This window comes from Daldinia vernicosa, assembly GCF_022497035.1.
Source record: "Daldinia vernicosa strain CBS 139.73 unplaced genomic scaffold F5Y00scaffold_28, whole genome shotgun sequence".
Classification (NCBI taxonomy): Eukaryota; Fungi; Ascomycota; class Sordariomycetes; order Xylariales; family Hypoxylaceae; genus Daldinia; species Daldinia vernicosa.
The window spans coordinates 1-27,719 of record NW_025953944.1 but is presented as its reverse complement, the minus strand read 5'-3'; the positions used below and the strand labels follow the sequence as shown (position 1 = coordinate 27,719).

Below are 27,719 nucleotides of genomic sequence, written 5' to 3'. Positions count from 1 at the left end.
TTTCCCCCCTCCTTATCCTCATCCTCCTGCCACTCCCAGATACCAACACGACCCCCTTGTTTTTACACAGGGCTGTACAAATGAGAAGGGAGGGGAGTTCCGCGTAAACCCGTTAGGAGCCACGATGCGTTGCTCGTTGGATTGAGCGCGATGCGTCGGGATTACTCCTTGTGACCTCCATGTTCGAGTCATTCATATTGAACGAATAATCTCGTCACGGCTAGCTACATGCAACTCTGTCATGAATCTTCATCGTGTTGCACCTGTAGCGTCGTCACTGCTCCCATCACGTCTTGCCTACACTACCGCCAGCTGTTGGCTTTCTATTCATTAGATTGCCGAAGAACTTGGCTAACGTATCTGTATCTACTTGTGTTCCCCCTTCCTCAACCCGAGACTCTTCGTCTAGCCGGGGTTCAGGGGATTGTCCATAGGCTTGGCGGTCCTGTTGATGGGTTAGTGATAATCAATAGTCTCGAGATACGAATGGAAACTTACCTTAAGCCGCTGTACCATATCGTCCGCGTCCACTTGAATACCACCCATATTAAACTGCACCGGTCCAATATGATCACTGATCATCTCATCTGGGGTTTCTCGCGCGAATGTGTTGTTGTTAACTTTACCAGCCTTCTCGTCTATCTTCTTATGTTGATCAAGTCGCTCTATCTGACTGGCAAGGAAGGCTTGCGTGTCGACTGAGGGCACTTCCAATTTGCTCGTATCTTGGTTTCCTTGAGCTAACTGCAAGGCATCCAGACTTGTGTCTTGGACTTGCTCTTCGTAGAGGGCGACGGAAGATCCTTCGGGCTCGCCCGTTTCGCTTGTGCCACCACCTACCTGGTGGTCGGCATCGTTTGTCTTTGTCGTGGGGAAAGGTTGGTCAAGGTCTATTGACCAACCTTCGCTAACTGTCTCCACGTCGAAACCATCTCGCAATACTCGAATTTTGCCCCAAGAGTCCCAGTTAGGGGGCACTACAATCTTGTCCCGGTCAATGACATTGGCTTTTAAGGAGCCGCGCTTTAGTAATGAGTGAATTCCAAGACTGGCGTGAATAAGGCTTTGTAGCGGCGATGCCATTGATGGCGTCGTGTAAATAAGAGAAGCACCGTCTGGTTGCAGATTAGTTAGACTGCAAGGATAAAAATTTGTACCGTGGACATACGTCTTAACAACACCGTTCTTAGATATTGAAGCACGAGATCGAATTTCTCCTCTTTCCACGCCTGTGTCTTTTCCAAATAGTCTATTCTTTCAGACTAATAGTATCTGTTAGCGCCATACCTGCAAATTGGACCGGAGTAACTCACATTCTGGCATACAACGCAGAGTGGTAAGCCTAAAGCGTCTTCCCACTCTCCTGGCCCGAGCGGTAGCGCGACGTCCCCTTCTGCCGCAACCGCGCCGGTGCCATCTAGGTTCACGGATCCACCTGTTCGCCCGCGGTCTCTCCAGCTGATCATTACCTCCTCCATCGTCTCCTTGCACTCAAGACTTAGGGACCTTATGACGGTTCGCAATAGCAGCAACCACTCTCGAAGTTGTCGCATCCATAGCCAAGGTTGGGACCAGTCGAGCAGTATTACTATTAATGTATTTGCAATCGATTGCGGAGTCAAAAGCGGTTTGATAAGCTCAGTAAAGGAGGGAGATGGGCTAGTAAGGAGGTAAACGGATATGCGTGCTAGAAAGTCTGGTTTCGGTCAGCGCATAAAACTTGACTACGCGGATCTCGACAAACTGACCCTCTTGATCTGCGTCTAAGACATTGTAATATGTATATCCAAGGGCGAAACTATTGGCTATTGGAGGGATCTTTTGACTATTCCGATCTATCCCTTTTCGGCCGTCGTTACTCGATAGGGCTTCAAGGAAGTCTCGTTGCGAATCTACGGAACCCCCTGAGATCTTGTTAGTCGCCCCCCTATGGCTAACGATTTAGAGAAACTCGTTCATACCGAGAACCAACATGTTTTTCTCAGGTAACCTCTTGCCGCTGGCGACAGAGTCGAGCATAGAGCTCCACATGTCCCTTTTTTGGTCATCCTTCTTTCCCTCCGAACCGGTACCGACTGAGGTACTCGTATACGTGGAGAACCGGTTCGAATTGGCCGTCATGTTTGATTTCGGTCGATTGGTGATAGCATTGGGGGAGACCTATGTTGCGCCTGGGGCTGCCCCTAACGTAATGGGGTTGAGGTTGCGATCACTATTAGACCCTTAAAACGCGTCTTAAGGTCGAAATCTAAGCGAACCGCGTTGGGGAAAATGGCGATTGCTGGCTTGAAATGTCACCAAGACTTTTATTCCCTTTTCTTTTCTATTTAACGAAATGAGACACTTGGGAGAGATTAAAGGGTGGGGGTCCTTGAACAATGAACGAATAACCTCCAAAGTGAGATACTTTAGATTTAACATAAAAAACATGTAACAGGTAGCTACTACATGTCACTTTTATTCCCCTTGAAGCTCTAGTGTATGCATTTGGTTAACACCGGCCTAGATCACTGACATATTTTAGTGGACCTTCAGGCCTCAACGGTCCGACCTTTTCCCCAGTAGGTACCTATTGTACAATACAGGGTTTCGTTAGGTCCAGGGGTTTCACAGAAGCAGCTAACAGGTAGGTATGGAAAGAATTACGTGGATAATTACCCTTTTAAGCTTAGATCAGACTTCACTTTTTAGTGTATATAGAGGTACCGGCCTACAAATTGCGGTACAGGTACAGGTACCTTGCGTCGCGTCCGGAGCTCTCAGAGTGTGATGACAGCATTTTCTATTTTCTAATTATTTTAATCCCCGTCATCAATCAGCCTTGCAGCTAAGCTTCTTAGTAACCCTTCTTACCATTTCTTAGCCTGCCCAAGCTACCTGCTACCTGTTTGTCTTTGTCTTATATCTTTCCCTGAAACTCATTAGAATAACAGTATTTGAATGCGACATTATGAATCAGATACGCGCTATCCAAGCGCTAAACAAACGCGAGATTGAGAATGGCGTGTAAGTTCTTTGTTTCTCATGAGTCGCATTATAAAATCCTTTATGCTAACAACAAACCAGGTCGCCAGAAGCCTCCTGGCACACCGACTATCGCGACACCGCCTTTATCAACTTTGGTGGCCTGCCGTACGAACTGTCGGAAGGTGACATTATCACGATATTCTCGCAGTACGGAGAGCCCGTCTTCCTAAAGCTCGCCCGGGACAAGGAAACGGGCAAGAGCAAAGGATTCGGCTGGCTCAAGTACGAGGATCAGCGCAGTACGGACCTGGCCGTGGACAACCTAGGAGGCGCCGAGATCAACGGTCGTCTAGTCAGGGTTGACCACGCCCGATACAAGCCCCGCGACGATGAGGACCCTGAGGAGTTCAAAGTTGGTTGGGAAGATATCATGCGCCGCGAGAAGGCCGCTAAGGGTGAGGATGTAGATATGGAAGAGGCTAGCGAGGAAGAGGAAGAGGTGAGACGCCCGATGATCAAAGAGGAGATAGAGCTAGCGAAGCTCATCGAAGAGCACGACGAGGATGACCCGATGAAGGGCTTCTTGATCGAGGAGAAGAAGAAAGAAGTCGAATTGGCATTAAGAAAGGAGAGCGGGCGGAAGAAGGGAAAGGATAGAAAAGATAAGCATCGGCATCACCACCATTCCCATAGATCTAAGAGAGACGATAGGGGCAACGAGGAGCGCGATCGCCACAGGAGATCTAGGCGGGATGAAACACCGGTTGGAAAAGGCAGTCGAGAACGGGATGAAACGCCTCCAAGACGAAGGAATGATTCTAGAGATCGCGAGCGGAAAAGACGGGACGACGACCGCGACCGCGATCGACGTCGCGACAGGGAACGAAGAGACCGAGACGATAAGGATAGGGGTGAGAAGCATTCTCGCCACTACGACGACAAGGATAAGGATCATGGACGTAAAAGTAGACGAAGTAGAAGCAGATCTCCACGCTCGTATAGGGATTGACGATAATGTCTGTCTAATCGCTTAATAAAGATACCCCCCCAAAAGTCAATGCCAGTCAGGTAATCTTGCCAGCCCCTATCCTAGTGCAACATGATTTCTAACGCCACCTCCGACCAGATAACGCCTGACCCGCGAACCCATATACTCCACGCCGATTCCCCGTGACCATTTCAAATCAGTACCTCTTATATGGTTCCCCAAGGTACTCACCTAATTTATGCTTGGGGCTATGCTCGTAATAATCCTTGAGCTCGTCCTAATTCCCTAGGTATTTCTTCCAGCCTTCCCTGACGACTATGAATCTGCCGTCTTCGCCCTCCCTGAGAACAAATTTCTCCCAACGCGCATCTTGCCCAGCACCCACGACGATTAGAGTGTTCTCGTCTACCCAGCCGATCACCCCCTTCACTGGCCTACTAGTGCCCAGTACGGTCTCACCCCCTGAATGATTTCGAGGGGTAGGAAGAAGGGGCTCTTCTCCGGTTTCAAAAGGTGCGGTGGTAAAAGAATAGATGTCACCAAAGGGACCGAATGGTATGTTGCTTAGGATACCCCATTTATTCCTCGCCTCAGTATTGGGACCGCTTCCACTGGGAGCCGAGGGTGGCGGGGTAAACTGTTGATTACGTGGGTTAGGAACATCGAAGATGTGTAAGTTGCCCTTATCAGAGGTGCAGGCTAGCATGTTCCCAGATGGACTAAAACGTAAAGAGTATATAGTAGCAGATTCGCTACCACGACGTCGTTCAGCAAGCTTCGCGCCCCTATTAGTAGAGAAGATGCGGATAATTGTGCCCTGCACATAATTAGCATAGTGAATTAATCGAGTATTAATTTCATTTACCTTCTCGCTCGCTGTTGCGAGTAGATCCCCGTCTGAACTCAGTTGCAACGCTCTCAAACTTGAAGAATGTGCAGGAATGATGCTAACGCTGCCTGTGTCGAACTGTATAACGTGGACTTGGCCCGGCGTCCTACCAGGGATAACCAAGTGTCTCTCCGTTAGGCAGCAAAGACCGAGATAATTGTTTGTAGTCTCGTATATAGCGAGTGGCGTAGGGGGCTTCTGGAAAGCATATAGACGTACGCTGTTCTGCAAAACGACGGCAATCCTCGTCTTAGAGATCTGGACGCCGCGAACAGCGGTAAGGGTAGCTATTTCAAGGCCTATCTTGCCTTTGCTATCATCCCATATTATGGCCTTGTTCTGTGGGAACTTGGGTGAGCGGCCGCCACCGACAAGAGCAAGGTAATTGGCGTTGCCCATCATCTGGACTAGACCAAGGCCCGCATTGAAAACTGAGAGGCTTGTGAGACTAATTTCTAATAAATAGATAGGTATCATAACATACCTCTTGCTGTTTGTATTTGGCAAGTATTTGAGAGGAAGACTATCAAGCATGTAAGTGAGTGTAATGTATATAAGCTAAAATGATATGCCGTCGACAACATACTGCAGAACCCCGAGTCTAAACCGACCACAAATCGACTTGCGTCATGGTTGAAGGTGACAGAAAGAGCAGCATGCTCGCTGGGGTTTTCGATGACTGGTCGAGTATTCATGATGGCTGTTTTATAAGTCTACGCTGGTACTAATAATAAATAGAGTAGGCTAGCGAGAGTAATGAACACGACGACGACGACAACGGCCACGATGGGACGAAGTAAACGAAACGAACGAACGAAGGAATGATTCTGAGTCTCAAAAGGAACCAGAGAGTTCGGGTAGAGTCTCGGTATCCCAGATCATTGCTATATCGCACATCCGTGAAGCTTTCCGTCGGAACTGCCTTTTAGATAAACGGACCTATAGATGGAATGCGACGATAAGCGCTGGCCTGCCTAAGCTTGCTTCCCCAGTACCTGTCCTACATGCAGGCAGCCAACGGGGCCAGAGATGAGTCAAGGCTGATGAAACGTCGAACGAATTAGGAATGATATAATTCGGAGAGTCAGATACTGCAGATACTGGATCTATACAAGCTTTTGAATGAGAATGAGAGAAAATAGTAAGCCTTTGAATCGATGAAGTTGGTTGATTATCATCACAAGTCTGGTCCAGGCGATTGCTTGGGATGGGGCGTAATATGTTGCGCAGGTACAGTACACGTGAGAGTTCCATGGGTACGTAAGATGCTAAGATGCGTAAGATGCTAATGGAGATTTAAAGATGTATGTGTGCACGGACCACATGCTCCAGGTCTTATTACACTAGGTTGGCGTTGCCCCCGGCCATTGTTTTATATTGTAGGTAATCCGTAATCCGTACATAGGGGAGGAATGGTCTGAGAGCTCTTCCTCTATTTGCAAACCTTTTTATTAGTGGCGTTACAGTATGAACCTTACCATTGAAGCTGTGGCTGTGTCCTAACTGCCGGCCTTCTAATTGGACATAGGGTATCTAGGTACTTGGCATAACTTTAAAGACGATGAAGTAGAAGTCACGGTTGAATTGAATACAGGTACCTTAGGTACCTAATGTAATAGGAAATAGAATGGAACAAGAGCCCTACATAGGTAATCTCTGTTCCGTAATTGTTCTCTCTTGCATCTCCAGCCTCGTGTTAATTTGACATGGGGAAGTAGTGCTGGGTCAACCCTGGCTTGTCCACCTGTCCAATTAAATATTACGTACCTTGGTACCTCCCGTTAGCTCTTGCGGTATCAAAGCCTGAGCCCCTGAATTCGGGAGAGATACACTACAAGTGATCCGTGCTCTGATTTGGTGCCTTTCTAGTGGCCCCATAACCCCTGTCTGGTCCCCCTCTGTAGCAACCGTTTTGTGGTATTGAAATTGCACTTTTTTCTGGAGAAGAGGGAAGGAGAGAGCCGTCTGGCCGTCAATACCTAGCACCTAAGCTTTGGCGAAGCGAATCCCTAACATTTCTCAAATCTTCTTTGGTTTCCTTCATCAACACCCGAGCTGTGATCACACCCCCCCTTTCACAACGCCGTTTTTAGATACCCCCATTTGCGAAGATCCCGTTCCGTTTGACGAAACCTACCATCGTCAATCATTGTAATTTCAATTCTTTTTGCTAGGCGGACCTAATCACCCCGTTGCGAAACCCAACCCTTAGCCTAATATGTCGTCCCCAGCGGTGAGCCTCCCCTATCACGTTACAACCAAACGAACTTCGCGTTCCATGTTTGCTGTTTGCACTTTGCATTGTCATTTGCATCTTCATCCTACTCTCGTCTTCATCCACTCACTACAGTTGTATAATCTCGTTATAGCTACTAATCAGTCATGATGCGTTCGCAGAAGATGATGCGCCGGAAGAAGAACGTCAAGAAGGGAATTCAGTTCTGCTTGATGGTCTGCGGTGCTTCAGGAACAGGTATATACATAGCTCCCCCTATTATTGACGCGTTCCACGTGCCATCTCCCTCGAAGCATCGAGCTATCAACCACCCAGCTCAATGGAGATGCTAATTGTAGCTCTTACTATGTAGGAAGAACGACTTTCGTCAACACCCTCTGCAGCAAGAGTGTCTTGACCCACAAGGACTCTGACGACGCTACTGCCGCTCACGTCGAAGATGGTGTCAAGATCAAGCCCATCACTGTTGGTTAGTTGTTGCCTATCTTACCTAGGGCGTAATAAGCCAGTTCTAACATTTCACCGCAGAGCTCGAATTGGACGAAGAGGGTACCCGTATCTCTTTGACCATTGTTGACACCCCGGGTTTTGGTGACCAAATTGACAACGAGGCAAGGTACGACTCAATATCTAATAACAACACCTACAACGTACACTAATGCTTTTTACCTATAGCTTCTCAGAGATTGTTGGGTATCTCGAGAGACAATATGACGACATCTTGGCCGAGGAGTCGCGTATCAAGCGAAACCCCAGATTCAGGGACAATCGAGTACATGCTATGTTGTACTTCATTACTCCCACTGGTCATGGGTATGTGCTGTCTCTTGACTAATAACGTTTTTATATGCTCACAGTCTGCAGTCTCCGTGAACTCGACATCGAACTGATGAAGCGCCTTGCTCCCCGTGTCAACGTCATTCCTGTTATTGGCCGCGCCGATTCGCTGACCCCTGCCGAGCTGGCCGAATCGAAGAAGCTTGTCATGGAGGACATTGAGCATTACCGAATCCCGGTGTACAACTTCCCTTACGATATCGAAGAGGACGACGAGGATACGGTTGAGGAGAACGCCGAGCTTAGAGGTCTAATGCCATTCGCTATAGTCGGCTCCGAAGACGTTATCGAGATTGGCGGTCGTAAAGTCCGAGCTCGGCAATATCCTTGGGGTGTCGTTGAGGTTGACAACCCTCGCCATTCCGACTTCCTAGCAATTCGATCAGCTCTCCTTCACAGCCATCTAGCTGATCTGAAGGAGATTACCCACGATTTCCTATACGAGAATTATCGTACCGAGAAACTTAGCAAGAGTGTTGAGGGTGGTGCTGGAGTGTAAGTCACCTTTAACGGGCTATTATGGCTTTTTTCTAACGTATTGTTTACAGTGACTCTTCCATGAACCCCGAGGATCTAGCTTCCCAGTCAGTCCGCCTAAAGGAAGAGCAACTTCGCCGAGAAGAGGAGAAGCTCCGCGAAATCGAAGTCAAAGTCCAGCGCGAGATCAACGAAAAACGACAGGAGCTTTTGGCCCGCGAGTCACAACTACGCGAAATCGAAGCGAGAATGGCACGAGAGGCCGCTGCCGCCGCAGGTACACCGGAGGCAAATGGCGAACAGGAAGCCAACTAAATATTCTAGAACGACATCTTTCCTATCCTCCTACTACTGGTATATCGGCGGCCAGCTAGAAGTACGGATTGTGGCGTTGGGTGTTTGATATCCCCTAGTCCCTGACCCCTTAAAGCCATTCGAGATGACGCGTTATACGAAAATCCAACAAATTTAATGATTGCGTGGGATGCGGAATAGCAGAGGGCTTGGTGAAAACTTGTCAGGAATAAAAGCCAGAGTTGATATCCCCTTACAATTATTGCATGCCCAATTTTCGGGAGAGGGACGATGGTACAGCGGGAAAGAGAAGCAGTGTTTGCCTTCCCAATTTTTCATATCTGATGACACGTCGTCCGGTGGACAAACTGAGGGTGGTAGAGGAAGAGACAGTCCGCGTACCTTTGCATCTTTTGCGAGTCGATGTCCGTTTTACCAGTTGCCACTATGTAGCCTTTTCTACTTTTATGTCCCCTTTTCTCCTAGTATTAGTGCCTTCTAATGCAGATATCAATATGAGCTTTCTTTGATGTCTATTATAGTTACGCCCACGATCTAGATCTTGGCTTGTTCTGGTAATGATTTATATTGCTACGCTGCAAAGGCGCTGTTATAGACCTATAAGCAAAAATAAACACTGAGCTGATACAATATTTCGTCATACCATTTTCCTAAGGCCGACGAGGATTTGATCCTATCGCCAGGATTTTTTTCCCAAGCTTTATACTCATTCGCAGCTTGTAGGTATCAAGACGCTTTGAATAAGAAACATTTAGGCTAGCTGGGAGTTTAACTATCCCGACGTTACTAACTATACTTTGGAACAAACAAAATTCCTAGTTTCGGCAACCCGCCTCTTAATATTAAGCCCAAGTTGCTACTTCCTAAGACGCCGTTCCCTAAACTCATACAACAACACAAGGAAAAGGAAACAAAACACGAGTCCTGCAATAACGTCTAGAGCCGCGGACTTTCTCAAAATATCATTTGCGTCCTCTCTGCGAAAGGAAGCCTATAATTCCGTGTTTAACTTAATGTTCGTATCATTACAACTGAGATCATTCTCACCAACCCGCTTCACCTTTCCTAGTTGTTATTTTGGCTGTTTAGGATGCGTAGGATGGCCAAGAATAAGTTGATGATATCCAGGTATAAGCTGAGCGCGGCAGCAATCTCCTCCTCGACGTGGTGCTTGCGGAGGACGAGCTGGGTGTCGACTAAGATGTAACCGGAGAAAATTAGAGCGGCTAGTCCGCCGTAGACGAGCTCGCCAGTGCTACTGCCAGGAAGGAACATCATCATTAAGCCGAAGAGCAAGAGACCCCAGAGCGCACCGAACAGATACGGCATCCAGGAAGTGAAGTCGTATTTGGTCTGGCAGGCAAACAGCGTCAGGAAGACGAAGATGCCGCCGGTCAGGATGACGGCGTTGAGCACGATCTGTGTCTTGTAGAAGGATACGATAACCGAAATAGTGTAGGCTTCGAGCAGGGTGAATGCAGAGAGAAAGAGCAGATTCGTCGGGTAGGACTTGCGTTTCCAATAGGTCAGAAGCATGAAAACCATGGAGCCGAAAAGCTGTAAGCATCATCATGTTAGCTTCCATCATTCATTCATAAACATGTCACCCACTTCGAGGGAAAGACAGGTTTCAACATACCGAGGCCCAGATAAGACCTGGGTGCGACTGGATCCAAGTCCTGTAGCTATCGCTCCAAAAACTAAAGCCGCTGACGACGGCCGTGGCGATCAGCTGCACCGTGAGGATGGTGTACACCTTGCGAATGAACTGGTTGCGGATATCGATCGTCGCTTCGGCGACAGACCCGCCGAACTTGAAGTCATCGGGGATGTTGTCCTCGCTGCTGCGCGGGACATCGGCGAAGAGCGCGGCGGCTGGTGCGCTGGTCGATCCGGCGTACTGGTACGATGGGGGAGCCTGCGACCAGGTTGCCGCGTCGGGATCCTGCGTGGGCGCCGCCGTATACTTGATATTAGCGGCCATGGTGGCTTTGTTTGTTTGGGGGTTTCAATCCGTAGACGCTCTCGATAATAGAGGGTTCGTCGTGGCTGATGGACGATAGTGTGGATGGACGGGGCAAGCAAGCAAAAATGAGTAATGATCTACTGGTGATGGGAAGATGGAGGTTATTTTACATAGGTGAGAGGTGAGAGGTGGCCGCTAGAAAGCTCGCGCGGGCGAATCGCGGGGCGAAATGTAGGTAATGTATGTAAGTACTGTAGGTCATCAGTTAGGCAGGTGCGGGAAGGCTGTCTGGCTGTGCAGCAGTGTCAGAGCGCGGTCATACACTAGAGAAACAAATAAGTGGGTCGATTGTTTTTCTCAATGTTTCTGGTACATACTATCGACAAGAAACTTCTTAGTCATTATCTGCTTGGTTTTGATTGGCTTTTGATTTACCTAGGTTCAACCCAGCAGCCCAGATTATCAGAAGGCCACATGTGGCTTGAGTATGGTTAGTAAGAACTTAAAAGTGCGGGGCAGGCATGTGGAAGTCGAGAAGGCTAGCTGAGTCTCTACAGATCCAGACTTTCATTCAGACTTTCCGAAGATGGCTTGATTGTATTTTTTTTTTTTTCAATATATCCTGCATTGTGCAACTTACGAGCAATCACTTCCATATCCAGCATGTCCCAACTCACATCCGCATACACACCTAACGTACATTTATGATTTTCTAGGCCAATTGCCAATTATCAATGAAGAAATTTTCAACTTTTACTGCATTAAATGAAAGTCAAGTATTGAAAATTATTAGTTCTCTCTTCGAAGAGTGTCTTGTGGTTCATATATAATTAACTTATACCGGAAAGTCACAGCGATCCACATGGATTCCCCGCTCGCGAAGACTGTCCGGGGAATAAGCGACAACACACGAGAACGTTAGATGCGTGGTTGTGCGAAATTCGGCGCAGCTAATTCGCTAGGATGCCATGTGGAAAGGTGATATAAAAGCAAATCCATGCAGTAAAGTTGTCAGTCCCGGAGCAGTTAGCTCCCATTGGCCACTCATATCCACAAACAGATTTTGGTAAAAGTAGGTTGCATTGGAGATGGGAAGCTTGCGGCGGGGAAAGAATAGGAGAGAAAAAAGGGAAAAGATTCCACAAACTCGTCAAAGCAGGCGATCCGGCTCTCTAAACGAAACGTGGTATAATACGTAAATTCTCCTAAGCTTCACCTAGTCAATTGACTACTTTAAGTTATCTGAAAGAGAAAAAAGAAGCTATAAAGGAGCTTGTTTACATTTCGTGGCGTTTTAAGCTTACCTACCTCCTTATATTAAGAAAGCGTAGCACCACCTAATGTAATAAAGCTATCATTTTAAATTGGTACATACCTAGGTATGCAAAAGGTTCTCAACAAAAAATCAGATGTTACCATGTTTGAGAGGCATGTAAGTATATCGATCGCTGATCTATACCCTTGGCTTGTCTCCATTTTCGCCAAAGGGACGGACGGGTTCTGTGCACGTAATAAAAGGACGAAAAAGCTCTTGGCCATGAAGGGGGTCCCCTATCTATCTTTACCTAAGCCACTTAGGTCCTAAGTGGCCTGGTTATCGACGATATACACTGATCAGTGACCACCAAAGTGTTATTGATATGCCCCACTAATCCCCTGTGGGAAGGAGACGCTACCCTATTAGGTAAGTAATTAGGTAGTGTAACCTTAGGTTAGGACCGTTAGGACCGTTAGAGGTAGTGTAGCTTGAACACCCCTCCTCCTTTTATTTATTTTTTTTTTCTACTCTCCCGGTTCACCGCTCTGACCGCTCATCCTCGAATCTACATATCAAAAAACTTACAGCAGTGGGGGGGCCCACCTTCACTTCAACATCTTCAAAAACAACTTGCCTTCAGTCCTGTCCAGGTGGTCCCCGACTAGGTCAATGTCCCCTGTATACAGCTCCGGGGGTTCGTTGGACACATTCGTTCTTCTAAAATAAGAGTGATGATTTGTCTGTTTGTGGCATTCGTTTTCGTGTCCTAACTCCTCTTATCCCGTTACTCCGTTACTCGCATCCGCCAATCGCTTGACGTGTGAGGCATTCGTTATTGTGTAATCACTGGTTATCACAGGTTCTGATTTTGCAAAAGTTCCCCGCTGATCTTGTTGCATCGGCCGACATATCCGCACAAATTCACCATTGAACATACAGAACTTATTGCAACCAGACTTCTAGCGGACATTTCGATTTGAATATGAACGAACCCGAGGCCAATGCCCCTCCCACAGACCTTGGGGATACAACAAAGTCTACCACAACCATGGAGCCTCAAGTCGAGAAGCCCAAGACAAGCGCGGTGAGGCCACCGGTGAAGTCGCGGAGCTCAATGAACGGACCTTTGTACATGCAGACCAGCCAAAATAAGGTCTTAATTCGGAGAGTAAAGAGGAAAAACGATGGCCCTATGAGGGGCTTGGCTCGTTGGTTTCTCGAGAATCAAACTGGTATGTTTACATTTACCTACAAAGTCCATCCAACAGCTATTTTCAACCCCTCCCTCCCCCGTCATGGAGTGTGTAGGGTCCTGCTCGGTACTCTGTTCCACGACAGTAGCATCATACTGCTAGCTAGCTAGCTAGCTAGCTAGTATTCCCATACACTCTTTGCTATCGCTAATAGTTTCCAATCGTATAGGTCTCTCGTTCAACTTGATCACTTTGATCTTCCTCACGCACATATGCCTTCCCAAAGCACGGCCTCACACCTCCAAATTTTTTACCCTCTCATACTACAACCCGGAATCTGGGAAATATGCGATTGGTACGAACGATTACCACTTCATTTCGTTCTGCATAGTTCTCTTCACTGGACTCCGCGCTTGTTTGATGGAACATATACTGGCACCATTGGCCAGGCAATGGGGTATTTCCAAGAGGAAAGATGTTACTAGATTCTCTGAGCAGGCATGGATGCTGGTTTACTACAGCGTTTTTTGGACGCTTGGAACGGTATGGAGACCCCTCACTACCACATAGGTGCAGGAGGTTTGCTACGCGCATGCCTACCTACCTAATCTACATATTTGATGTTCGACGATTATACTAACAAACGATCCCTCGAATAGTATCTATACGTCAATTCAGCCTACTTTCTCAACATGAAAGAGCTCTGGACTGGCTGGCCGAATAGGGAACTCGACGGGCTCATGAAAGGCTACATACTGGCGCAATGGGCTTTCTGGATACAGCAAGTCCTTGTTATCCATATCGAAGACCGAAGAAAAGATCACTATCAGATGCTCATCCATCATTTTATCACCATCACGCTCATTTCCGGGTGTTATTACTATTGCCATACTCGAGTTGGTAATCTCATCTTGGTTCTTATGGATGTGGTTGACTTGTTCCTCCCGGTAAGTTGAATCATTTAAGCCCCTAAAATATACTACTTGGCTCCGTTTAGCTAACTCCAATAACAGCTGGCAAAATGCTTGAAATACTTAGGGTTCTCGAAACTATGTGATGCCACGTTTGTGGTTTTCATGGTGTCGTGGTTTGTGGCCAGACACATCTTTTACCTTATGACATGCTACAGTATTTACAAGGACGTGCCTGAGCAAATCACCTGGGGCTGCTACAGTGGCCCAAATTCAAACCTAACGGGACCGTTACCTATTCCTGATGGATGGGGTCACGTTTTAGAGCCATTCAATGGCTCTGAGGGTACGGTTTGTTTCTCTAGCTCAATTCAATGGGGGTTCCTATATTGTCTACTCGGTCTCCAAGTCCTCACCATCTTTTGGTTCTTCATGATCATCAATGTGGCCATCCGGGTGGTTAAGGGGGATGGCGCCGATGATACTAGGAGCGATGACGAAAGGGATGAAGAGGAGTTAGAAACCGAATACGAAGAAGCACAACCGCTCGAGGAAGAAGTCGGCGTGGAAGCCATCGATTTGAAGGGGTGGGAGCGTCGGGCAGGCGTTAAGAGAGGCGCAAGTTCTTCTGGTGTCAGTTTACCCGGCCATAGCGATCGTAAGGAGTTGCTCGGTCGTATCGGCTGCGAGAAGCAGGTTGACTGATATATCAGCGAAACAAGGTGTATCGCGGTGCACAAACACAAACATGGTAAACGGCAGGTCCCTTTGCTTGTGGCGGCCGCTGGGGGTTATCGTGCGCGCCGCTAAGGAGCGCCGCGCTTAGGCGTGCCGGGTGATTAAGGGCACAAAAGTTAAGCGTGGCAATCTTCATTTTGTCTTGTTCATATGGGTTGATCTGGGAGCGGTACCCTGTGCGCTACTTTGCTGCGCCGAGGGAGGACCATCTGCTCTATCTCGGCATATATAGAAACGGAATTCAGTACTTATACCCCATAACCACGTTATATGCGAGCCCGTATAGGGCTTTGTCGGTCTTAATATTAATGATACGCATGATTCGTTTCCTATCCCGCTACCCACGGCCATTATAGCGACTCCGTCACCCTATTTTGTGAACTTAAATCTAAGGGCTATACTACTTTCTCGAGGTGTATAGCTTAACCCCAACTCTAATATTTTGTTGATGAGCGCGCTTAATCGTCTTACTACTCTCACTTGACCGCACTTTCTAACTCAGTCCAACGCCGCAGAGAAGATTTCAAGCTCACTGTTTAGGGAAAGAGATCATCTCAAAGAGGCATTGAAAAAAGGCGAAATAAGAGCCGAGGATGAAGGTACAAAACATAGACAAGCTAGTAGGACAGCCCAATTTTTATTTGACGCATCCTGCGAGAATGGAGCAGATCTCAAGTGTGAAATCATATGCCATGAAGAAATGAGTGAGGCTCTCGAGGAGAACTTAGAGGCTACAGTGGAAGCTATCCAGAAAGAGGCAGAGCAAGATCAGAGGGTCTCAGACATGTGCGAAAAAGTCAGAATAGCGAAGAATTCTGCGTTGGATGAGAGAAAATTTTCACGTATCGTCTCGCAGCAAGTGAAAGGCCTAGAGGGACTTGCCAGAATACAACACAACAAAATCAAGTAGCTCAAGTTGGAAATCATAGACCTAAAACAGGCTAACAAGATCCTGCCAAAAGGGAATGGCCGTCTTTATGCCGAGAGCTCCTCCATTCAAAAGGCATCCATAGGCATTCAAAGGGACCACTACTCAGACAAAACATCAAGTGCCGTAGTGCGCAGACTCGAAGAGCAAATCATAATATCTAGAAAGCAAACTCAGAAGCTACTCGCCATACCTCGGCAAGAGAGCGGACAGCGAGTTGGATTAGAGAATAATTACTCATCCGAGTGGCATCAAGCGACAAGTTGGACTACCCACGAATATCAAAGAAACGAGCATACGGCAAAAATAGACCAGAAGCTAGCTGCACGCATAGCAGCTCAGACGGATGTGGATGAAAAGCAAACATCAGATAATCCAAACGTCGAGCACCAGCGTCGAGGATCTGTTGGGCCACGAGTGACGGCAGCGCAATATAACTTTATATGTAGAAGCCCAGACACGGGAGTTCGGAGAAATGCATGAAGCAGAGGCTATGCGGAACGTGCGGAGGGAAGAGCAGATGGCGCAGTTCGCGATGATGAACAGGTCGAGGCCGTACCAGACCAGCCTCCGGGCCGCAGGGCGCCGGAGTCAACTTACGCGATGTTATCGAGACGCAGAGTCGAGAGCAGGCTGCGGCAGTCGAGCTTGGCGGGCAAGGGGGAGATCACGCGCATATTGGCTTCCTGTGGACTGGCGTACTGCCCCTGCGGGAGAGAATGTTCGGGCTGAGGTTTCTGGAGATGGGGATGCTGGCGGTGGTGATGGTGGTGATCATGGCGGATGTGCTGTGCATAGGATGGCGCCGCTTGATGGACCTATATATGACGTGGTCAATAATAATGATAGCAATGACGACGACGACAACAAGTGACTGTGCTCTTCTTCTGGTTGTCTGGGATTTCTATCTCTGTTATATGTAGCGAATTTTGGGTTCTGATTACAGCTTCGTTTGATTCAATTCGGGTGGTTGGCCTTCTAACGTCTGTTGGGCCTGGCTCTGGAAGTATATCGTACATCGTTATATCGTATATCGTTCGAAGATATAATAAACAAAAATATAAAGTGTTTAAGGGGGCGTAATATGTTGCATGGGACTCTCGATGCGAGCAATATCTAGTCATGTTCTCTTCTCTTTACGGTGTTAAGGGATAGGAAATAGGGGTTAGGGGGCTAGGGGTTGGGCATGGTGTCTTGGTTCCCTCGGTCTTTACCTACCTAAGGCTTGTTCTCTAAGTTATTATGTGTCTAGGTTGATGTTCTTCGTTGGAAGTTTACTTTTCAGGATATACACGTTGTGAATCTCGGATGCCTCGGAATTTTAACGGGAAGTCATACTTTATAAGCCAAGGGAGGAACATTTGCTCCATAGTTTGAACATACCATATCCTTGATTTGAAATTGGTTTTAGTGATCGTATTGGAACCGAATGCTCGAAGTTGCTGTAGCTATAGAAGGACGTGTATGTACTGGGTCTTAACTTGTTGCCTGTGGTGGAGAATGTACCTACACAGTAGCGAACTAGAAGTTGAGATATCTACTGAATATGTTGCAACTCCTCTCGTAGCTAATTGGTTACCAAAGTGTCGTATAAGAGTTTACAGGGGTATTGTCAATCCGAAGAGGCCGTGAAAAGTCGGTATTAGTGATGTTGTAACGGTTATTATTAAAACAGCAGAAACCGTAGAGGGGTAGGTAATAGTATTCATCCAATCAGCTTAAAAGATATTGATGGGCTTAGTAGTATGAAATGTTCGCAAATACTAACCATACAGTAGCACTTAAACTTGAGGCTTTTACGTGTGCTATTATTAGACAATGAATAAATGTATTTGGAACACTTCACAGCATGGAAACAACTGGTCATTATGTACATGATTGTACCACGTCGGTTATCGGGTTTCCTCGTAAATTTCATTGGGAGGACTTCGGCGTTCCTTTTCGTTCGACGATCGGGTGCTGTGCTGTGGCAAGACTAGATTGTGACTGGTCATTAAAATAAAGCACACCGCGATGGACACGCGGTCATCGCTCCTAGTCGATACCAATACGAGAAGGCAACAGCATAATTGAACTCGACTGTGATCGCAATTCAACTCCAGTTTAACATTATAGTTAGTTATTGATATTTGGGTAAAGTAAACACGAGTATCATCTAAGACGTAGGTAAACAGTGCTCACTACTCCCTAACAGAAGACTTGTATGAATAGGTACACATGCGTTGGCAATAGGCTAATAGTAACAGACACCTATGTGGCTATTTCTTTTATATCAAATAGCGTTATACCGGACTATGTACGAGATGCTCCGGGCAGCGGCACCGTGGCGCAGATTCATTCGATCCGGTCCAGCCGCAATGCCGTATTTCATGGGGTAAACACCTTGTCAAATTACGCGGGCCATGGGTCTCTATATATGGAGTTTTTAAAGTACGATCCAATCGGGGAATTTTTAATCTTTCTGCCTTCCAGAAGACTTACATTAGTTACAGAATGTTTATTGGTCTTGTCAATGATGTATGTAAAGCTTTGACCTCATACAACCTTCTCGGAGCTGAGCTGAGGTGAGCTATACGAGCGATTCCAGCATACCCTTCAGCCCTTTCAAGTCTAGCCAGTGAAGATCTCCACTGACTGCCGATCTCTGTCGTAAATATATCAAGTTACGCGTTACTCGACATGTCTCAACCCCACAAGTCGGGAGGCGGTGATCCTTCTTACAGATGATGCATAAGATGGTGATTCCCATTTCGGGTAGATCTTCAACTACCCCGTTATTTCTGATTGGTCGCTTTGTCCTCAGCTAGTTAGCAACTTGACCGGGGGTGTGGCTTATCCCAGGGCTCGGTCCATAGAGCACTCCCTGCGTCGCTTTGCATGATCAGATGCGCGGAAACATCGTGTTCGAAAGGTCAACGGGCGGAAATTCGCGAGATGCAAAGCCTCCCGTGTTGTACGTACAGAACGTCTGGACTATCGACTTTAGGCACCGACGAAACGATGTGGGAAGACCTCGTGTTATTATAAAAGGAAGGCGAGAGACTACGATCTTTAGACTCCAATCGATCAGTCTCAGACAACAAAGCATCTAACAACTTATACACAATATCAACAACACTATCTACTCGATTCTAAAATCTTCTAAACCACCACCGCAAAAATGCAGTTCACTACCTTCCTCGCCGCCGCCGCTGCCCTCGCTTTCGGCGCCAACGCCAACGCCGTCCCTCGTGATGGTGCCCGTCTCGCCCAGTTCCGTGTCTTCGGCGCCGAGGGTTGCAGCGAGCTGAACCAGGGGTTCTACACTGTCGACGCGTCCGACGCCAACGCTTGCAAGACCTTTGACGGCGTGCCTACTCCCCCCGGCGTTAAGTCCGTCACCTTGGAGGCCATGAACAGCCCCGCCGCCGACAGCTGCAGCTGTACGTCTCCCGTCCTGTATTCATATCGGCGATGAGAATATGTCAACTAACTGGGATAATAGTCTACGTCTTTACTAACAACATCTGCACCTCCGGTGCCCAACGTCTTGAGACCGGCACTTGCACCGGCGTCCCCCCGCCCAATGCTAACTGGGCCTCGTGGAAGATCATCTGCTCTGCTGTCTAATTCCGTTCATCGTTATAAAGGCTAGAGAGCGATATGGAGGATATTCGTCCTCGTGAATGAAGATGGGGGGATTAATGCGTCTAATGAAGGAGAGCAGTGCCTTGGGGGCACGATCTTGGATAACCTGGCATCGGACATTGTGAATTGAGGCATTAGTTCGCTGGTTGGAAAAATCATGACTTACCTATATTCTTGGCATTTATGATGTACACTCCTTCACATCAGTATATATGAAATTGTTTATATTCATACGATTGATTGATTTGACTATTGTTCCTGAAATGTAAAATTGAACTTGACTTAGATGCTTACCTGGTATCTGAGGTGTGTCTAATACGTCGAGGGTTGAAAAGGGGTTACGCGACGGTGTTATCAATACAGAACTGCAATTTTCAATTTAAATACACCTAATAAGAAAAGTGATGAATTAGTGTCATATCAAGAAAATATTAGAGGTATTTATAGAGTAGGGGGCTAGGTAGACGAGAAAATACTTCACACGGGCTTCCCGTTTCTTTCCGCTTCAGACAGAAGCCGTCTTACCATGGAACCAGAAAGGGGTCGCCAAGGGTTACTTCGTAGATGTATCAATATTGCATTTGTATTCCGATAACCGCTAGGATTACATACCGGCCCAGGATTCTCTTTCTGCCTATTAGAACGCGAGCCGTGGGGGAATATTGAATCCACTCTAACATGAGCTTATTTCGACTTCGTTGGCTTTCTAATAGTCTTTCAGTTCTATGGTTTTCTGGCGTTTGCAGCATAGGTAATGCAAATCACGATCGACTTAAACCTTGTTTTAGTATTTTCTTTCTATACTTGCCTAATGCATTAGGTACCTCTTAATTCCGAGGCATAGGGTCTTTTGGTCAACTCAAAAGTCACATCTTTATTTCGGCACATTTTCGTATTCGGTATCCGTCCTTCAGGTGATATGTAGTTGGTTATAGGGGAACCCCTTGAAGTCCTACCGTCTGGCATGGCATAGCTTGGGTACCTACGTACCTATTTTATAATTAATGAAAATTTCAGGATCGCTCTAGCGGGAAATGCCATTTGAGACATAATCGGGTTTGCCCGTCAACCCTTTTTCTAGTACGAAGGGATTCTATTGAGAACCTGAAGCTGGGCTTATTGGTCATCTCGCTTCGATTGGCTACGTTTAAAGTACTCCGCCATCACCGTGGCTGTGCGCGCGTAGAATAGAGTAACCTGGGCTGCCTGGTAGTGTTCGATATTGTGGCTTGCGTCAAGTCCTGAATTTTCTTACCTTATTTTGGAAGAATGGCGTTTGCCTTCTCGGAGATGCCAGCCCTCTTCGAAGGTAAACGTGTTAGGTAAACTTCCGTGCGATAGCTTCTCGGAAACAACTATGATATGTATCGCTGACCATTTCCGCGTGTAGGGAGGGCGCATTTGATCGCGAAGTGTTTCATCTGGATCTAGATCTGGATTTGGTTGGATATAAAATAATACACACCCGTGCCATCTAGGCTACTGAGCTTATTAGTTACTTGCGTTCAATAAATATAAACCGTTCACGGTGTTCTGAGTCATTGGAATATAATTATTGCATTTCAGTCATTGGTTCGGAGACAAAGCGTATTATGGCTGGCTGCCTTGAGAGAACATTGCTAACACAGCAGTGCCAGTGGTGGCGATAGTTAGTCTCATCTATACCTCTAGCGGTGGCGGCTATGGGCTCCCTATGCAAAATTTTCTATATTAGAAAATTTAATTACTAGATACTTCATCCGGGAACACGTCCTTTCTATTTAGACCAGCCGTGTACCTCACAGCAATTTTCGATTCCCCAATCTAGTTACACGACACCGTTTAGTCCTGTAACATAACCATGGCAACTCATCTACCATAGGAACTCTAGAACCGAGCCGTCTACCTCGTTGCCCTGGCTCTCACGGATAGATCGTTACATCTACTGCGTGGAAGCTCGTACTTCCTTACATTGAGCCCATTCCCCCCCTAATAAAGGGGTATCTGTTTGTGGGACTGTTTTATCTAGACCACATGTTGTACTCATAAGCCCACGGTCCTTCGAGTTTCATATAACCGTCAATGACATTTCTCTGCAAGTTATTGTCTTCGAGGCCGTTCCCATTCTCGTACCGTCTTGTGGCATCATCTTCTTGCGTGGCCTGACTGGCCGAGTCCCTCTCAAGAGTTAGTCAGTATCATCACCGATATGCCATCAGACTTACCAAACGATAGAACCTTGGTTGTTTTCCGTCGACCAACGTCGTCCATTTAGGGGATCGCCAGAGCCGTTAAACCCCGGTTGAGTTCCTTCATACTGTGTATATGGGCTTTGTAACTGGCTAGATACGCTACTCGTCCATGTCCTATCGCCATCGTTGTCCGGTATGTCTAACGCCGGCGGCGAATATGTCACGGGTGCCCCATATCTGCCTAGGGTTGGGTTATTGTTCTGGATATGAGATATCGTATCCGCGTTACTAGAAATGGAGGTCGAGTCCATATAAGCGCTGGTTAGGGAAGTATCCGTTCGATACGGTACACACCAGACGTTGCTGATGCTAGCGGTGGTGCTCATGTCGTTTGTTGGGTATAGGGACGGTGTACTGGAGCTCGAAAGGTGGCGGGATGATCCCCGTAGTGGATGCGAATCACAGAGATTAAAGGTTGTTTCGTACGCTACAGTGTCGACGTCGCCTTCTTCGTGAGAAATTGACATAGGGGAGATCGCATGGGTATTGGTAGAGGGGTACGGAGTAAGGCTCCCATTTTCGCCTTGAGTCAGGAAATCGATGCTAGTTGTGGTTAACTGACCTCCAGCTATGTTGACGTTAACCTCTTCGTTCGAATGATGGATATTACTAGAAGACCCTCGCCAACGATTGGGATCATCGTCATGACCCAACAAGCACCCGGCATCGTTATCTAATGTCTTATAGACGTCATCAGACATTTCAGGGACTAGTGGGTATAGATGACGAGGGTAGGAGCTTTTGTAAGCCCTACCGGATGTTGACCGGCTGTGGTTCCTAGGTCCGTCTAGTCGATAGTCGGCCATATCTAATTCGCCTCTAGTGATGTTGGGGTATTAAGAATCGATATGGAGCTTTATACCGAAAGAAAATGCTAGAGCGGCTTTGGCGAGCTTTTTATGAGCAAATAAGGCTTGGGACTCGAAGGATCTCGGGCGCTTCCACCTTTTGCCTATATAAAATGATGCCTTGCCCGGAGACCAAGAGCTTCACCCAATCACTTTACGTCTGCCTTTAAATAAACTGCCTGGAGTGGGTCGCGGGCGAGACAGGATAGAAGGAGCAGGTATACCTACGGTGAAAGAGGATACCGAGCCATGGGCCACCGTCGGAGAAGCAATGGAAATACGCCAGCGAAAGCCTCCCTTTCACATGAATGGGACGTACGATTATGCACCTCCTATAAGAATACCGCCGTTGGGTTGACATCGCTTACAACAGGTTCCAGGATCGTTGGTAAGATCGAAATACATTCTGCCTAGCACCAGGCAACCGTTGATCTATGGGTAGAATGGACGGTGAGGGGGTGTAGCGGGCGTAAAGGAGCCGAGAATCTCAGGGGGAATCTATTGGATTCCTTGTTGGTGGGCTGGGAGTCTTTGATCCAGCTGAACAAGTGACGAAGCACAATATTCTATTAAAACGACGCGGTTCCCTTAACGTGGGTGCTTTTGGTCTTTTAAACGTCACTTAGTTCAGCAACATACGAGAGTTTTCTAGGCTTTTATAGCCCTAGAACTCATGTGGCTGCAGCTGGTTTATGCGATCTAGCGGCAGGTGGAAGCGACACTATGTGGAAGAACACTGCTACCTCATCATACGAATCTCGAATACCGGCGGGGTAATTAGCTGCGTAACGTCAGATATTCAGCCTTTGTTTGCCTTGAGAGACAGCTCATATTGTCTGTTAGGAGCGTATCATCGGGCGGCTTGCAGAGTTGTATATCAATAGACGCATGAAGTGTGCGACGGAAAGCAGGCATATAGTTGGACTGTAGAGCGAAACCAAAGATTCAGCTCGTATTCTACCCTCTCCTGGATCATTCAGTGCATTAACACGGTCTGAAGATCGTCTTTAGCTTTTACTCGCCTTAAGTACCTACTCAGACCTACCCCCCATATCCTTACCGAAGAGGACCGGGACAAGACATCTTAAGATGAGCAGATATGGTTACCTCATGCATAATGTGCAGCCTTCTATTTCATTTAGACGGAGGATCTTGCCCCGTATTGGATATCTTACAGAGCAACTCTTGGTTCTTAGCTTGGGGGACGAATAGACGAATAGGGGAAGCTTGAAATATGGATGGTCGCACAACGGCCTTAACACTACACTAAGAGACATATTGCAACTAGATACATTAAGTGCTCTATCATGCGCGGGGGTCACATAACATGGTATACCACAAGACAGCCGGCCAATCGCTTGGACTTACCTGAGCGTTCTCAGTGCTCCTGCGGCGCTCTAAAGTATGCAGTGGCGTTTTCGAGCAAAAACATCCGCGATAAGCCGTGATTTAGTTTCAAATAAAAAACCATCGAATAGTGTGAGGTTTGTAATAGCGAGCCATCTGGCCAAGAGCAGCTATCTCAACGATATGTCGACTAAACGCGGCGCCCAACGAATCGTCGGTTCTTTATCACTACCGATGGGATGGATGATGGGGATAGGTCCATATGGAACTTATACTGGGGACTACATCCGCGTTCTTTCGGGAACTGCAGGAGCGTTCATATTTAGACTAGAGGGCGGTGTTGGAAGATCATTGGAGATGTACCTCAAATTACCTGCCCAGGGCTCATAAAGGCAAGTTTCTTTTTCTCTAAAAATGGAACCAGGTACGGATAACGTTACGGTCACTTGATCACATCATTACCTAATCAATAATAACTGAGGCTGTTCATATCGGCAAGCCAGTATTGTAGAAGTCAGGGGCACGTATTTTAAGTAGTGAAGTTCCTAATAGGTGGCGTATATAAAACCTGAGTTTTGGTGTGAACTCAGCCTTGAACTTGTATTAAGCTGGACACTTCGTACTATCTTCGTCCCCGCTCCTTTATTATACTTCAGGCTTCTGAAACGTACCAGAATCGTTCGCTTCCTCTTGTTGCTGTTTCCAGCGATACCCCTTTTCGATGCCAAGTTTCTTCTGAGCCGTACAGCACAGCTGCTCGTTGCCGCAGTCGCACTCCCCGCTCTCTCTCAGCCATCGATACGTGATGCTCCACCGGTCCTCGCGTTTCCTCACCGTGCCGTCTGGTAACGTGTCCGTCTTTCGCTTTCTGATCCCATGCGTCCAGTGCAGTCTGGAATCCCCCGACATCTGCATCATGCTACGCGGCGTCAAGTCGACGTCGACTCGCTGCTCGCCCTTTTGGAACTGCATTATGACGGGCGAGCCGAGAGATAGGGCGTAAAGCTGGTCATATGCAGAGTGCGTGTCTACATGGGGCGGAATCCCTGATCCGGGCGGGTAATATTGTAAACATACTTGCTCCGGAGGCCGTCCCTCTCTGGTAGGGATGAGTGGCTGGAGCCAGTCTGGAAATGGCTTGAAAGGAATATCGGGGTCCACACCAAAGGTCTTATAGTCGAACGTGTAGCCGAAGTGAAGTGATATTCTGCCTGTGCGGTCTGGCCATTCCAGTTTGTTGCGAAATATATTGATGAGTTCCCGTTCGTGCTCTGGTGTGATGAAGTTGTCTTGCCAGAAGATGCCCGAAGGCTCAATCGGGAGCTCCAGCATCTTGCTCAAAACCGAACCATGCGATTCTTAGTTTTTGAAGTGCGGTACTTTTATTGTTATTCATACATGTTGAGAAGAAGTGAGATTTTCCCCAATCCAGACTCGACTGCATCCCATGAAGCAGCAAGCCCCCTAGAATTCTAGCCGAGTTCTCAAGAGTAAGAAAGACTATTATTATCTCAGTAAATTTTTGGTCTTAGCTCATAACCTAGTCGAAGTGGTCCGTGCACAACACCAGATTTCGAGATTCGCATTTTATCTCGCCGGGGTTGTTCCAAGGAACATCAGGTCGGGCACGGAAACCAAGTGCTTGGCGACCGGACCGGTCCAACATTTCAGGAGAGGCTACCGCTAGAGCTTGTAAAGTAAGATATTGATTTCGTCTACAGTGCTGCAGGGCCATAATACATTCCTTCGCGCTGAGCAAGGTAGTAAGTACCTCATAATCAGTTTGGTAGAATTGCCTGAAGCCGGAAGTAAAGATATGACTTTTGTTGACTGCCTATCAACCGTCAGCAATTCTATGTCTAATCTAGGGCAAATCAAGGAGGCTAGTGGGCTTTGTCGCAAGTCCACGTGAGGTTGACTACGGCTCAGGTTAAAGTACCTAGCAACAGCCCAGGGACTTGGACAATGAGGAAAGTTCTCAAAGACAAGATTGAGGTATCATGCTTAGGTAGCTGTTACCACTACATGCTGACAGCATCCTGTAGGTGGTTGAGTTGATAGTACCCGGATGTGGCTTAGGGTAGGTAGTCCAATCTCCTTGGTAAAGACAATTTAGGTAACTTCAAGTCACCTACCCGTCGTCACACAGCATTGGGCTTATATGATAGGGGAATAAAATCCTACCATGCTATCGTCTTACCCCGTCCTTGTAAGCTAGTGTTGTGACCTGCCGTCATGGTCGCCGTCTCTTATTTGTGTAACCCTTCCGGAACTGCATACAATCAACCGGTGGTCTCAACTCTAGTAGAACTTACTTTATTACTGTGTATTTTAGGTACACCTCATTATTAAATCTCTTTGATTCTCTCAGTGATAATATACAAGGCGTGCCTTATCTATAGTCTTATAGTATTTAATCAACATAAGCCTCTTGTTCTCTTTTATTACCAGTACAACACTTTTACCGGCACCAATGTCTAGAGATAATAGGCGAGCAGAGGTTCAAAGAGGCTTCAAAGCCAAGAAATATATTCTCCACATGCTTTCTATATCAATTAAGCCTAATTCATATAGGTTGCATATTACTGCCAGGAATGTTTATAAACTTAAGTAAGAGGTACCATGCGTAACCCACTTATCGATTAAACCCATATTAAGCTACCTTTTCCCCATTAAAAATTACTTATTTTTAATATATTATTTAAAGTTAATTTTAATAATAAAAATATAAGATTTTATATATATAATAATTTAAAGTTAATTTAAAAAATATTATTAATTTTATATTAATTAAATTTATATTTATTAAAATATTAAATATTAAATATATTTTTAAATTATATATATATAATTTTAAATATAAATAAATTTTAAATAAAAAATAATTAATTTTAATTAATTTTATATATATTATAATTTTTTATATTAAAAATAATATAATTAATATTATTTTAAACGTTATTAATAATAGTTTATTTATATAATAAATTTTTTAAAAATATAATATTTTACGTATAATAATTTAAAATAAAATAATTAATAAAAAAGTTTAAAAAAATAATTTATACTTTTTTAAATTTACAATTAAATAAAAAATTAAATTAATTAATTAAATATTAATTTAAAAGGTTATAAAATATATTTTTAAATATATAATTATATAATTTATAATTTAAAAATACGTTATTAATAATAGTTAAAAAAATTTTATTAATAAAAATTAAATTAAAAATTTTATAAAATAAAATTTATTAATAATTATTAAAATAAGTTGTAAAATTAAAATTAAATAATTTAATTGTTAAAAAAACAAGGTTTATATGTAAAAAACGGTATTTAAAAATAAAAGTATTTTTAAAAGTAATATATTTAATATATATATAAAAAAAGATTAATTATATAATTAATTATTTTATAAAAATATATAAATGTTAATTAAAATTAATAAGTTTTATTATTATATTAAATAATCTTATATATAAATTAATTAATAAAGATTATTTATTAATAATATTTTAATATTAATAACTTTTTTTTTTAATTAATAAAGTTATTATTAATTTTTTTATCGTTTAAATATATATTATATACGTAAATATTATACGTTATTTATATATTTTATTTTTAAATTTTTATTTATATATATATTTTTTTCTTTTATTTTTTAATTTATTTTTATAATTATATTATAAAATTATTTATATTAATAAAAGTTTATAAATTTTTATTTAAAAAGGTTTTTATTATTATATTAATAAGATTATTTTTATTATATATTTAATAAATTTTATTAATTTTTTAATATTTATAAAACTATTATAATATTATAATATTTATTATTAAACATTTTTCTTTCATTGTTTTTAACTTTATAAAATATTTATAAAATAAAAAAAAATTTATATAAATTATTATAAAAATTTTAAATAAATTTAATTTTTTAAAAATAATTATAATTATAAT

The 27,719-nt window shown here is 45.1% G+C and overlaps 10 protein-coding genes across 10 annotated transcripts; 4 read left to right on the top strand and 6 right to left on the bottom strand.

Moving 5' to 3' along the window:
• Positions 1-215: 215 nt before the first annotated feature.
• On the bottom strand, positions 216-2,222 carry F5Y00DRAFT_92246 (dynein light intermediate chain-domain-containing protein). Its single transcript, XM_048014342.1, has 6 exons — positions 1,962-2,222; positions 1,749-1,904; positions 1,314-1,696; positions 1,169-1,262; positions 499-1,115; positions 216-445 (listed from the first exon to the last, which is right to left on the bottom strand). Exons 1-6 carry the CDS (start codon positions 2,119-2,121, stop codon positions 287-289), a joined length of 1,569 nt encoding a protein of 522 aa, XP_047864061.1. The 5' UTR covers positions 2,122-2,222; the 3' UTR covers positions 216-286.
• Positions 2,223-2,950: 728 nt separating this feature from the next.
• F5Y00DRAFT_262763 (uncharacterized protein) lies at positions 2,951-3,976 on the top strand (the record flags this gene model as incomplete). The annotated part of the gene is made up of 2 exons (XM_048011434.1): positions 2,951-3,006; positions 3,067-3,976. 2 exons carry the CDS (start codon positions 2,951-2,953, stop codon positions 3,974-3,976), a joined length of 966 nt encoding a protein of 321 aa, XP_047864060.1.
• Positions 3,977-4,104: 128 nt separating this feature from the next.
• F5Y00DRAFT_92208 (WD40 repeat-like protein) lies at positions 4,105-5,661 on the bottom strand. Its single transcript, XM_048014341.1, has 4 exons — positions 5,431-5,661; positions 5,329-5,367; positions 4,821-5,275; positions 4,105-4,772 (listed from the first exon to the last, which is right to left on the bottom strand). The coding sequence occupies exons 1-4, from the start codon at positions 5,537-5,539 to the stop codon at positions 4,233-4,235; spliced, it is 1,143 nt and encodes a 380-aa protein (XP_047864059.1). The 5' UTR covers positions 5,540-5,661; the 3' UTR covers positions 4,105-4,232.
• Positions 5,662-6,704: 1,043 nt separating this feature from the next.
• Positions 6,705-9,324, top strand: F5Y00DRAFT_239085 (Septin-domain-containing protein). Its single transcript, XM_048008041.1, has 7 exons — positions 6,705-7,077; positions 7,242-7,317; positions 7,433-7,549; positions 7,609-7,696; positions 7,756-7,893; positions 7,945-8,412; positions 8,466-9,324. Exons 1-7 carry the CDS (start codon positions 7,063-7,065, stop codon positions 8,707-8,709), a joined length of 1,146 nt encoding a protein of 381 aa, XP_047864058.1. The 5' UTR covers positions 6,705-7,062; the 3' UTR covers positions 8,710-9,324.
• F5Y00DRAFT_239081 (inhibitor of apoptosis-promoting Bax1-domain-containing protein) lies at positions 9,259-10,968 on the bottom strand. The gene is made up of 2 exons (XM_048008040.1): positions 10,349-10,968; positions 9,259-10,266 (listed from the first exon to the last, which is right to left on the bottom strand). The coding sequence occupies exons 1-2, from the start codon at positions 10,691-10,693 to the stop codon at positions 9,775-9,777; spliced, it is 837 nt and encodes a 278-aa protein (XP_047864057.1). The 5' UTR covers positions 10,694-10,968; the 3' UTR covers positions 9,259-9,774.
• A 1,858-nt stretch (positions 10,969-12,826) lies between these two features.
• Positions 12,827-14,825, top strand: F5Y00DRAFT_92137 (longevity assurance proteins LAG1/LAC1). The gene is made up of 4 exons (XM_048014339.1): positions 12,827-13,165; positions 13,356-13,669; positions 13,786-14,073; positions 14,140-14,825. The coding sequence occupies exons 1-4, from the start codon at positions 12,916-12,918 to the stop codon at positions 14,740-14,742; spliced, it is 1,455 nt and encodes a 484-aa protein (XP_047864056.1). The 5' UTR covers positions 12,827-12,915; the 3' UTR covers positions 14,743-14,825.
• A 1,167-nt stretch (positions 14,826-15,992) lies between these two features.
• Positions 15,993-17,054, bottom strand: F5Y00DRAFT_92143 (uncharacterized protein). The gene is made up of 3 exons (XM_048014340.1): positions 17,042-17,054; positions 16,579-16,927; positions 15,993-16,521 (listed from the first exon to the last, which is right to left on the bottom strand). Exons 2-3 carry the CDS (start codon positions 16,825-16,827, stop codon positions 16,300-16,302), a joined length of 471 nt encoding a protein of 156 aa, XP_047864055.1. The 5' UTR covers positions 16,828-16,927; positions 17,042-17,054; the 3' UTR covers positions 15,993-16,299.
• A 1,351-nt stretch (positions 17,055-18,405) lies between these two features.
• On the top strand, positions 18,406-19,323 carry F5Y00DRAFT_92092 (uncharacterized protein). The gene is made up of 2 exons (XM_048014338.1): positions 18,406-19,125; positions 19,188-19,323. The coding sequence occupies exons 1-2, from the start codon at positions 18,864-18,866 to the stop codon at positions 19,310-19,312; spliced, it is 387 nt and encodes a 128-aa protein (XP_047864054.1). The 5' UTR covers positions 18,406-18,863; the 3' UTR covers positions 19,313-19,323.
• A 1,783-nt stretch (positions 19,324-21,106) lies between these two features.
• Positions 21,107-22,072, bottom strand: F5Y00DRAFT_239068 (uncharacterized protein). Its single transcript, XM_048008039.1, has one exon. It carries the CDS (start codon positions 22,026-22,028, stop codon positions 21,531-21,533), a length of 498 nt encoding a protein of 165 aa, XP_047864053.1. The 5' UTR covers positions 22,029-22,072; the 3' UTR covers positions 21,107-21,530.
• Positions 22,073-24,281: 2,209 nt separating this feature from the next.
• On the bottom strand, positions 24,282-25,299 carry F5Y00DRAFT_239065 (uncharacterized protein). The gene has a single exon (XM_048008038.1). The coding sequence runs from the start codon at positions 25,086-25,088 to the stop codon at positions 24,402-24,404; it is 687 nt and encodes a 228-aa protein (XP_047864052.1). The 5' UTR covers positions 25,089-25,299; the 3' UTR covers positions 24,282-24,401.
• Between the last annotated feature and the right edge of the window lie 2,420 nt (positions 25,300-27,719).